At 35.4% G+C, this 11,554-nt stretch overlaps 3 protein-coding genes across 3 annotated transcripts; all 3 read right to left on the bottom strand.

The window, feature by feature from the left end:
• Positions 1-232: 232 nt before the first annotated feature.
• On the bottom strand, positions 233-2,046 carry LOC445663 (very-long-chain 3-oxoacyl-CoA reductase). The gene is made up of 2 exons (XM_018816310.2): positions 1,959-2,046; positions 233-1,203 (listed from the first exon to the last, which is right to left on the bottom strand). Exons 1-2 carry the CDS (start codon positions 2,044-2,046, stop codon positions 233-235), a joined length of 1,059 nt encoding a protein of 352 aa, XP_018671855.2.
• Positions 2,047-2,165: 119 nt separating this feature from the next.
• zf(c2h2)-4 (zinc finger protein) lies at positions 2,166-5,826 on the bottom strand. Its single transcript, NM_001078545.1, is given in 7 exon segments — positions 2,166-2,538; positions 2,839-2,970; positions 3,205-3,397; positions 3,786-4,294; positions 4,729-4,865; positions 5,127-5,347; positions 5,715-5,826. Coding segments are annotated over 7 exon segments (1,422 nt in total). The 5' UTR covers positions 5,806-5,826; the 3' UTR covers positions 2,166-2,399.
• Positions 5,827-7,861: 2,035 nt separating this feature from the next.
• Positions 7,862-11,250, bottom strand: LOC100181949 (metallophosphoesterase MPPED2; the record flags this gene model as incomplete). The annotated part of the gene is given in 6 exon segments (XM_009863558.2): positions 7,862-8,792; positions 9,118-9,231; positions 9,757-9,875; positions 10,307-10,432; positions 10,559-10,751; positions 11,141-11,250. Coding segments are annotated over 6 exon segments (811 nt in total), but the record flags the coding sequence as incomplete, so codon positions are not given.
• Between the last annotated feature and the right edge of the window lie 304 nt (positions 11,251-11,554).

Genomic DNA, 11,554 nt, shown 5'->3' with positions numbered 1-11,554 from the left:
TTTTGGTTTAAAAGAGGGGGGTCACGAACCCCGGAACCCCCCTGGCCACTTCTTATAACAAATTATTTCACTCTTGCTAGGGTACGCTGATAAATAATGCAACACGAACTTACTACTGTAAAGCACAAATTAATAAAAGGCCTGGTTCGAATTAGAACGACCTAAACATGTTACATGTAACTTAGATTTATCTAATGTGAATGCAACATAATCAACATCTGGGCAATTATTTTTAGGATGACTTAGTTGCCTTTGCTCTCTTTTTAAGAGCATGAGCACGGACGCCATAGTTCATTTTAGCAGCAACAAACATTCGAATGTATTCTGGTGCTAGGGACATCAGCATGGCTTGTAGAGCATGGGACAGACATCCAAATGTACGACGGGATCGGCCAATAGTTTTAAGAGTTGAAGCTACATAACTATCAGGGGTGGGGACAAAAAAACTGGACTTTCTGATTTTTGATAATTTTGTGGTCACATAAAAAGGCATAACAGTTTGAATTGTTATTCCACTTTTGCTATATTCAAAGCCAAGAGCTTGAGAAAAACAGTCAACAAATAGTTTAGATGCGGAATATATTGTTAACAATGGAGTAGGCTGCAACGCGGCAGCAGAAGAAACATTTAAAATGATTCCTTTACGCTTTTTAAGCATGGCTGGCATAACTACTTCTGTCATGCCTAGAACAGATGTTACATTGATAGCCATAGTGGATTTCATGAAACTAGTTAGACCAGTAACACTCATTAATTCTTCAGGAAAATCATAAGAAATTCCAACATTATTAACCAAAAGTCCAATGTCCAACCCCGAAATTTCTTTTCCTATGTTTTCATAAATATCAGATGATGAAAAATCTGCTTGAATTGTTCTTGTTTCAACTTGATACTTTGATTCTATTTCAGCAGCGACATTTTTTAGCTTTTCAGGATTTCTGCTGATCAAAACAATATTTTGTCCTTTCTTTGCCAAATTTTCAGCAAAGGCACGGCCTATACCATCCGTTGCCCCGGTAACCACTGACCAATCTCCATAACGTTTAAGATTAGGGCATGAACCAAGTACATAAACATATAATAAATGGAACAGTTGCAAGCATATCTTGACAGCAATGAATCCAACCAATATTTTACCACAAAGTTCTATCATTTTGCTCAGTACAAAGTTGTTTTTCCACAAAGTATTTATAAAAACAGCGTCTGTAAGTAAAATGCCCAATGTAAATTTAATCCTCGCGTGGCCGGAAAACGACAGTCGTTATAACACGGTAGTTTACTTATAAGACTGACTGATAACGTAATAACAATTACTACTGTTAAATTAGCTTAAAAATAAAACGCTAGAAAATGTATCTTAAAGTTAAATTCTTATCTGTCGTCCTTTTGATTAATAATAATAGAACGTTTCGTTGTTTGTACGGTCGGTTTATCATACACGCAATGCGAATTTTCACTTCTGTTCTAACCACAGTCAAAACAAGATTGCGCACTTTCGCTTTTAAATTTTAGCAATTTAATAGGAAAATGTTTAATTCTAATAAATCTACTTTTATCTATGCAATATAAACGTTAACCGTTTTCATGAAAACGCGCCTTTCCCCAACATATGTATAAGCTACAGTTGTGTTCGCAGTTACAGTATTTGATGACCCCACTCCACTGTGGTCCCAAAACACTACTTGGCAAACGGAAGCCCGACTGCCTACTTTTCCTTTCGAGAACCAAGAAATAATCGAAAAGAAAATCACCTTCAAATTTTTTTTCGGCGCCGATGCGGCTGTTATGTGACCAAGACAAAATCAGTAATTTACAACTGTTCAATCCAAATATATCATATTTTGCTATGCAGTAATTTTTTTCAGTTGCATATATTTCGGCTGCTAGTAAAGAATCTTTCTACGTTATCAGCTAACGGTTAAACACTAATTACTAATCATATAACCCTAACTATCAACCTCTAACACTTTTTAGCACCGTAATTTGTAAAACACCGGAGAATTCCTTACTAGTGCCCAGCACTGCTAACTTAATAACTTTTAGCATCTTAACCAGAGACTGATCTTAACTAATCAGTTTTATAAATAAGGTTAGATTATTCATTGCAATCCTTGTTTATGGGCAGCATCAAGCTATACCTTGGTCGGTCAAACTATCTAATTAAACCACATGCTACTACACTTTATTTCAAGATATTAACGATTGAGTATGACTGATGTGATTTGGTTCGCTGATGAAGTAAATTTTGTTTTGATTTCATTAGGACACCTATCACATGAAAACAGCATATACACAAATGCTGACAATACAAAAAGTAAATTGTTGAAGTAAAACAACAAAACATACCTGTACATAAAATACTGATGACAAAAAAACACAATATTTTCGAACAAATAAAATCAGGAGCATTTGTGAGTAAAATAATCATCTCCAAAACGTTCGTTAAATAAAGTTAAACATTTTGAGCATCTCAATCCAATGGTGGGATTTTCACTTTGTTCAGCATGATGCTTATTCAAATGCTGCATACAATCATTCCTAAATAAATAGAAAAGTTAGCGAAGATCATATTGAATGAATCTAACTTGTTTATCCTCGCGAGCCGGAATTCGTTACAACACGGGTGTTCTGTTTCATACACCTCATGTCCGCCAACGGGTTACCACATATTTTAATCTATTTAAAGATTGAAGAGAAGGGAATCAACAATTAAACAACGGTCATTAAAACAAGTTATGGATAAAAGGTAACAAGTAAGATAACTAATGCTCTGTTTTAATATACTTGATCACAATGCTACAGGAGAGGTTTTAAAACAGGTTTGTATAGCCAACTTACTTTACAGAAAACACTTTACTGCAAAATTCGCATCTGTAAGGTTTGGTGTGTGTCTTCTCGTGTTTTTGGCAATTGCCTTTGAGTGAAAAAGCTCTTTTGCAGAATTTACACTTGAAAGGTAGGACTCCGTTTCTAATGCAACACAGTAGTTAATATAAAGATTAAATATCAAACTATTTATAGCATGTTAATAGTAAAACAAAACACTCTGTTTTCAATTTTTGTTAACTATGTGCACTAAGCCACATACGTGGTAACTCGTAAACAGGCACTAGGTGTATGAAACAAAACACCTGTGTTATACCAGCTGTAGTTTTCCAGCAACGTCGGGGGAAATCAGGTACATTCATTCATTCCTAAACTTACTTGGCAAGATGAACTTTATGATGTTGCAACAAGTTTCCCCTCGTAGCAAAAGGTTTTCCACATAAGTTGCATATATGTGGACGATTCCCATTATGCAGCCTTACATGAACATACTTTAGATAGGAAAGTTTTCGAAACACTTTTTTGCAAACTTTACATTTCCATGATGGCACTCCATTCTTCTCCGTTTGTTCTTATAAAAAACATTTGGTTTTAAGGTTTATGTAATCATTTAACAATTAAATTTATGTGTTGTTTTATGCACTACATTAATATCGGTAGTTTTGTAATTGTGGTCCATAGAACCTGGGGTCCATGATGCACACACTGCTTAGAAATACTAATGCATTATACACTCACACATGATAGGTCGGTAAACTATAAACACCTTCCCCAAATTTATGAGTAGCGACCACGCTTATTTTCTTCCAAATAAATGTAAACGTGTTTTAAGAACTGTTGTTTTGTTGGTATATTCCGTCTCTTCGTTTAAAATATTTCGAAGTCTTCGCTACCGTAATCGAAGAGACAAATAAAAGTTATTATTATTATATATATATTTGAAATAGAGATCTGCTTACCAGCATAAAATGAAACTTCATTAAATCTTTCATCCAGGGATTCAAACGTATTTGGAGGACTTTCCAACATAGAGGTTGAACCTGCATTCTCAGTGGTTGTGGTTGGCATGATTCTATCTTTCCCATTAAGTGGCAACAATGTGGGCAAAGCAGAAGGGTCATTATTCATGGCTTCAAATGACTGGATAAAGTTTGCACAAGCTGAGATCATGTCATTGCCCTGAGATGTTGTGTTATAATAACTTTCTCTTCCGAGCGAAATTCCTAAGCTCTCTGTGTCACTTTCTGAATGGGATGGTATTCGATCTGTAGGACTTGTTAAAAAGTTTTCCCTGTTTTCAGTGAATTCCTCACTTCTTGGTTTCATTGCAGAAAATGAAACAACTTCATTGATTTGGATTTCATTCTTGGGGCTAACAAGAGCTGGTTGTGCGTCTTGGAGCATCAAGTTTTCAACACTGGATTTAGACTGCTGATGCGAAACAGAAGATGAACATTCTGTACTGGAGCTGCAAAAATAAGACAAATTTAGCTAGAACTTGATTTGTCGATCATTATAATATAGTAGGGTGGGGGGAGATGGGACACTTTTTAATTAATTTTTCTCTCATTTGGTAGTAAACAAAGAACATTTTTAATTGGTTAAAGCAAATTTAGAATATTTGGATATTATAAACTAAAAGTGTCCCTCTTCTCTCACCATGCTACATATAACTTTTCGATGAGAATCTGTCTATATAACCACACAAAGTTTAGCTTTTTTATGGTGTTTTCTTTGTCAGATAGAGTGTTTTTCACGAGATACTACACAATGATCCTTTGCATCATAATAGCAATTGAGACGCTCACTATTATCCGTATCTAATAGTGTGTCACACCAGGCCGGCAAGACCTCAATCTTACAATAGACTACAATAGGCTGTAGAAATACGAATACACTTACATTTGCAGAACATTGTTTTTGAACAAGCTTGCAACAGAAAACTTTTTTCGTTTAAATTCAGCGCAACAATCCAGAGCAACTGATATATCTAGTATGAGAGCAGCTACCGATACATCATTAACAGTTTCCTCGTTTATCTGTTTATATTAAAACAATAAATTAACCAAATAAGGGTAAATCAATGCAGGGATACAGGAACAAAGGAAATAATAATGTAACAAAAAGAAAATCCATGTATATATATATATATATGTAATGTTTCTAAGGAAAAATCTATTAACAGGATAATAAACGCTAAAATTTTAAAAATTTACACCCTACTATAGTATTTATAATCATGCATTTGGGGTTTACTATTTACACCATTTTATCCCAGACGATAGTTAAGGCTATTTTACCTGTAGTTTCCCTGTATACATGAAATCAAACAGTCGTTCAAAGCCCGAGTGAGATATCCCATTAAGTTGTATTTTAGAGCGATGTAAACTTGTCTGGTCGATGTATTTTGATTCAGCGTCAACAATATATGACTCAAGATAAGGACTAGCTGCAGCTAGAATGCACTTGTGACCGTAAAATACATTATCTTCAATGTGAATTTCAATGTCACAATAACTACCTGTGATGTGTACACATTTTTATTCATAAATAAATAAGAAAAAGAGTGAAATGAAAATAGAATTTGTGTTATTACGGTTATAGGGGGTTGGTTGTAACATTCAGCAGTTAGAGGATAACGCAAAGGGAAGAAAAAGTAAAATAAGGCAATAATGAAGAAACCTCCAACACATAGCAGAAAAGGCTGGTGGAAAGTGTTAGAGGTTGGTGGTTCATGGTTAGTAGTAGTTAGGGGTTAGTGGTTGGGGGGGTTAGTGGTTAGGGGTTAGTGGTTAGCACATAACGTGGGTGGGGGATTTTTCACTAGCACTGTTGAGAAGAATAAATTTGTACCTAGGCTATTATTATAGACTATATACATAACTTACCACGATTTCTTTGTTCCAATAATTTTCTTAACAATTCAATTCCATAAACTTCAATCATATTGCAACGTTCATACCAAAAACAAACAAGCATCAGCACCTGGACGATCTTGTATTGTCTTATTATATACAAAACCAAGGTAATCCCAGTACATAGTACATAAAGCGGCCATTCTCGACACCTTCGACTGGTTCTTAACAGAATAAATTATACACCAACGGCCCATGCAATAATACCCAAAAGAGCAACATGTATTATTTTTTATGGCAACATAAAATCTCATTACTGCATAATTACGTGATTCCGAACCAACTTTTTTAACAACACCGTTGTTTACATGCTCTTTCATTAGAGCTATGCTCTCTTGTTTATCTAAACTGTTTACCAAGAAATAAGGTTCTGCTTATTTAATCCGAACCAGCGAAATGAAAACAGAATCAGTCACTAAACGGGAATTGAATATACAGTTTAGCGCCGAGATCTAAATCATTCTAATAACAAAGGCGGGTCAGATAAGATTGTTGTACAGCTGAAGTTTTATTAAACATGGAGTCTGAAACAATAGATACAACATCTGAAATCAAGTCTTACAAAGTGAGATGGCTTATACTGATCGTCGCAAGTTTGTCTGCAACTCTTCGTTCGTTTTGTCAATCGTGTTTCAGCCAGATTAGCAACGTTTTAGCGAGATTGCTGAAAGTTCAGCTTTGGCAAATTGACTGGCTAGTTGTCAACCAGTCAATATGTTTCATACTTTTAACACTGCCTATTGCGTGGATCACCGAACAAGTTGGCTTTCGGAAATCGTTTATTATAGTGACCGGTCTTCTGTGTGTCGCGTTTTTCTCTTTTGATTCTCGGTGTTAGCGTTGAAAGAGGTTATTATTTACTGCTTCTCGGTCAAGTATTACTCGGATGCAACATCACTTTTGGTTACGCTGTGTTACCACTTGTTTCATCGATTTGGTTCCCAAGCAACGAGGTAGCTTCTGCCATTGCCATTCAGTTTTGTTCTCGTGGGATCGGGGAAGCGCTAGGTTCGTTTACAACTCCTTTGCTCGTGAACATTCATCAATCAAATGCAGTGGTTTCATTCCGACTCACAATGCTGTTCGTACCGTTTGTTATACTTTCAGTTGTATCATTGCTTGTTTCGTATGCCTTCGTCCCCGATTCGCCTCCACTACCGCCAAGCTTAGCACAAATGAAGAAGCAAATTGGCAGTGCTAAAATTCACACCAGCATCCTTGAGTCTCTTAGGCTTAATTTCTTCAAAGTGAAAGCTTTATTTTCTTCCCCAAGTTTCGTAGTTATCACAACGGCTACAGGACTCGTAAACCCCGTGTTTCGGGTTTATACGATTCTCTTATCATCAATGCTGCGGAAAGAGTTTGCTGGCGAGCCTGGGTTAAACCAAGTATCCGGTTATTTGCTTTCGGTCGCCTGGATCTTTTACACCATAGCAGCGTTGTTAACCGGCCCTGTCATCGCTAAAACAAAGAAATATCGCGCCATTTTAGCTTTTAGCGCATTCATACAATTAGTAGCGCAGTTATCTATTGTAATTGGAATGAGGCTCAAATTGCGTGCACTCATATACCCAGCTGTCCTGCTTTTGGGTGCTGGTGCTGGCATGACTGAAACGTCACTGACTGAGCTTTCAGTCGAGATCACATACCCACTAGAACCCTCTCTCGTATCATCTGTAAACTTAATCGCAATGGGTTGTTTTCGTTTGATATATTCTGTTGTCAGTAGAGCGTTATTGGACAAATATGGAGCAACAGCATCAACCTTACCTGAACCTATATTGGTGACAATTGGCTTTATTTTAATTATTTCAATTCCTATGCGTTTTAAAAGAATGGAAGCGGACACGCCAGAATCTGTGCCTTTACTTATAGAATAAAACGTCTCAAACATGTGTCAGAATTATTCATGCTGGTGATGACTTATAAAGGCTACTCGCATTTTTTAAATTTTACTTGCAACCTAAACTTTTTTCTTTCAAAACTGTATTAAAACGATATATAATACAATTCTTAGTTTCGACGGCGGCTTTTGCTCTTTTTCCCCGTAATTTTTGGACAAACAGAAACGAAAGAGCAGAGCTCTTATGAAAGGAAACATAGATATTACGACTATAACGTCACCACATGCCGGACTTTTTTTAACCATAGTTTAAATGTAGGAAAGTAACTTTACATCTCATTTCATTAGTTATAGGTAAAATGCTCCTGCCTGTATAATTCAAAATTCAAATAATTTGCATTTTATTTTTGAAAAATATTTACTAATTTTTTTCAGCTTTCTGTTGTTTTGTAGAAATGAGATTAGAATAACGAAGTGCAAATCAACAATCGCAAGTAAAAAAAGATTGAATACCGTATGGGTGGTAGCTATATCAATATTGGAAATATTAAAAAAGAGCTCCTACAACCAAATCAATGTAAATCCTTACGGCAAGAGGAAACATCATAAAACACTGTTAAATGGGATCATTTCCAGAAATTAATGCTTATTTACATGGTATATAGAAAAATCACAACCTGATCTTATAAATTAAATGTTAATTCATAGTTTCAACTTTCAAATGCATAGTGACATTCCATAGTATCTAGATTTGCAGAAATTTGATGTCCAGTACAGTGGAAAGTGCAAGAAAAAAACAATAATTAAAAAAACTGACCGAACAAATAAATAATTAACATCACATTTCAAATAAAAATTAGCTGCATATCTGGTATAAAACACAGCGTATTGTAACGTATTGTCTGCCATTAGGAAAGACTTTACCAGAAAAAGTGTTGATTTCGTGACGAAACTAAACTTTGGAAATAAAATAAGAACATTTACGAGTATCATACCAGATGAGCCGCTAAATGGTTATTTACATTACACCTGGTAGCAGAAGCACCACAACAACTCGTTTCAATATTGAACGAAACCGCTGATGCCTTCCTTGGCTCCCTCTGGTGTTGGGAAGTCAATTATAACTGGTTTGTTGGACGGCACCATCTCCAGGTTTACAGAGGTACAGTTTATGAATCTATGAGCTCCATCATAATTGTAGCCATAACCTAAATTTGTTTTAAAGCTGGTGAATGCATGTATAAAGTACATAGTATTTATGAATATAAAATTAGGTTCAGTATTATCTGAAGTTTCTTAATATGCAATAATGTGGGAGATTAATTTAAATAAAAACAATAAATTAAAAAAATCTACAAATTAATAAATTGTTAGTTCAGGGCTTAGCTAGTTAAGTAAGCATAAAATGACAAAATGAAAATCATTTTATCTTCATGTTCTGTTTTATACACCTCATTCCAGCTCAAGAGTTACAATGTATATAACTTCGTTGACTTTTTTTGTGAACAAAACAGTAAATAAAAAATGTTTTACTTTCATGGATGTGCCCGAACACATGATATTTAGGTTGCACACGTAGCTGAACGGTGTTCATTAATTCCACACAACCAACTCTTTCCCCGTCTGGGTGGACTTGATCAGGTTGACCTGCAGTGTAGGTGTATTAGTTGTTGGCTGCAATAAACTAATATATACGCCCAGCGCTGTTGGCTTACATGGTAGTTTAAAATATAAACGCTATTAACACAGCCGTTATAAAGAAGCAAAAAAGCTGGTTCAAATATTACAAATATTAGTTTGTCCTGTGTCATGTCACAGTTAGCACCCCTGTCTCAAACCCATATTTGTTCAAAGCTTGTCGCTGCTATCATTGTGAGCGTATGTGTTTTTGAGCAAGACGCTTAACAACAATTGGTTTAACCCAGTGGTCACTAATGGATTTTCTTTATATTGAAATTTTAACAAACTAGCAATAAATTAACATTTACAAACAAGCTAAACAATTTAATTCTTATAATATTGTTGACCTAATACTTATATAAAAGTTATATTAAAAATTAATACTTTTATAAGTTATCATAGTGCTCATAATAAATATAACAGTGTCTTTTTTATACTTATATCTATATAATAAAAGTAATACAAGTTATAATAACTCTTATAACAGTTTACCTGCAGGAGGGCTGTGCGTCATCAATATATCAATTCCATCCCCAGGTATTTTGTTCCATTTATCTAACAATGGTTGTCCTCTACATGTGTTGAATGCCCATCCACCAAACATTGGGTTCCTGTGTCAACAACCAGGTTATTTTAGGGATCTGGTGCTACGAAAACGTAACAAAAAATAAGTCTAAAAAATCAAGTCTAGATCCTTACTGTACTTCTTTATGCAAGAATCATTCAACTCTATCAGCACCAGATCAGGGTCAGATTTACCGAACTTTTATTACAGTTACAATGTTATATTGTCACATTAAAAAAAGTGTTTCATTGTTTGGACAATAGTGTGTACCTTCGGTAAACGGAAGTTATTGTAACTAAAACAAGTGGAATTGTGGACTCTGTTTTGAATGGAGTCCAGGGCAGAGTTACATCGGCCGCATAAAAACTTAAATGAGCTTCGTGGTGTTGGGGTAATGGGCCAAAACTTGCCCTAATCCCAGATTCTCAACAACCTTACCCCATATACAATAGAATCATATATTGAATAAATTCTTACCAAGGTGTTCCATATATTCGTATCCCGTTCACTTTAACTTCTGCGTCTTGCAGATAGAAACAATTGTTGAGGACCGAAGTCCAGTTATTGGTTATTTCTTCGGGTATGGAGTCAAGAAACTGAAACCTAGAAAGGATAAATTTATTAGCATTTTTGCATGTAAGGTTTGTATTTTTTGTTTAACAAACACAAACTTTAATACAAATTTAACACACAAAAAAAAATGAAATTTGGAAAAAAATATAAAGGTACCTGCGGTAAGAGCCTTCTCGTTGGCATCTTCTTATGTCTTCCATTAATTCCAGGTCAAATGAAAGATCATGATTGCCAGCAATCACTATTTTATGTTTAAATGCTTTTTGTTCACCCAGCCAGTCATTAAAATCTTGAACTTCTTCCAGTTTTCCTCTTTCAGTAAAATCTCCGCAATGTAGAAGTACATCACCTGATAAAAAACTTACACTGAGATCATAGGCAACAAAACTGGGGTGGCGTGGTGGGCAGGCATACCCCAAATTTTCTGCACTGCTTTAGTCAGTAATGCACCAAAAATGTTTTGAAAGAATGGTCTAACTAACCATGCCCCCCAGCGTTCTAAAATGTTTGGCATCTATGAATGAAATGGTAATTTAGAACAGACCGTCTTAGGGCTTGGGCCCTTAAATAAGTCTGCATATAACTTGGTTGGGGTTGGTTAATATGATGGGTACACTTTGTAATAACAGTAAGTTAGAAACCGAAGTTAAAAATATATACATACATTATAGTCTGTAGGCCAACCAGTAGATACAATAATACTAGCGGCCTGGTGATTCATTTACTGGTTTCACTTACCTTCAGGCAGATCATAAATAAGATTTCTATGTTTTGAATGAGTGTCAGAAATACAAACAAAACGAGTGTGACCTTCAGGTTTTGTGGAATCCAAAGAAATTGGTTTCTGGCTGTTAATGATACAAAAATATATTGTTCAATATTACGGTGCTAGTGAGGAAACCTTCCCCTATGTTATCTGCTAAACACCAACTACTAAACTTTAGCACCTAATAGCCCATCTAAATATTCTGCTCGTGTTTTAAATAAACAACAACAATCTATAGGAGTCGTAAGGATACAGTTTTATAATTCCTTGAATGTTCTTTGTTTACTACCAAGTCCGACGCCGTGGCGTAGTGGTTAGCGCGCCTGCCTGTAACCATTAGGTAATGGGTTTAAGGCTCGTCGCTGCTACCATTGTGGGCGTATGTA

This window comes from Ciona intestinalis, unplaced genomic scaffold (assembly GCF_000224145.3).
Source record: "Ciona intestinalis unplaced genomic scaffold, KH HT000174.2, whole genome shotgun sequence".
NCBI lineage: Eukaryota > Metazoa > Chordata > Ascidiacea > Phlebobranchia > Cionidae > Ciona > Ciona intestinalis.
The sequence above is the reverse complement of the archived record's forward strand: the minus strand, read 5'-3'. Positions and strand labels throughout refer to the sequence as shown.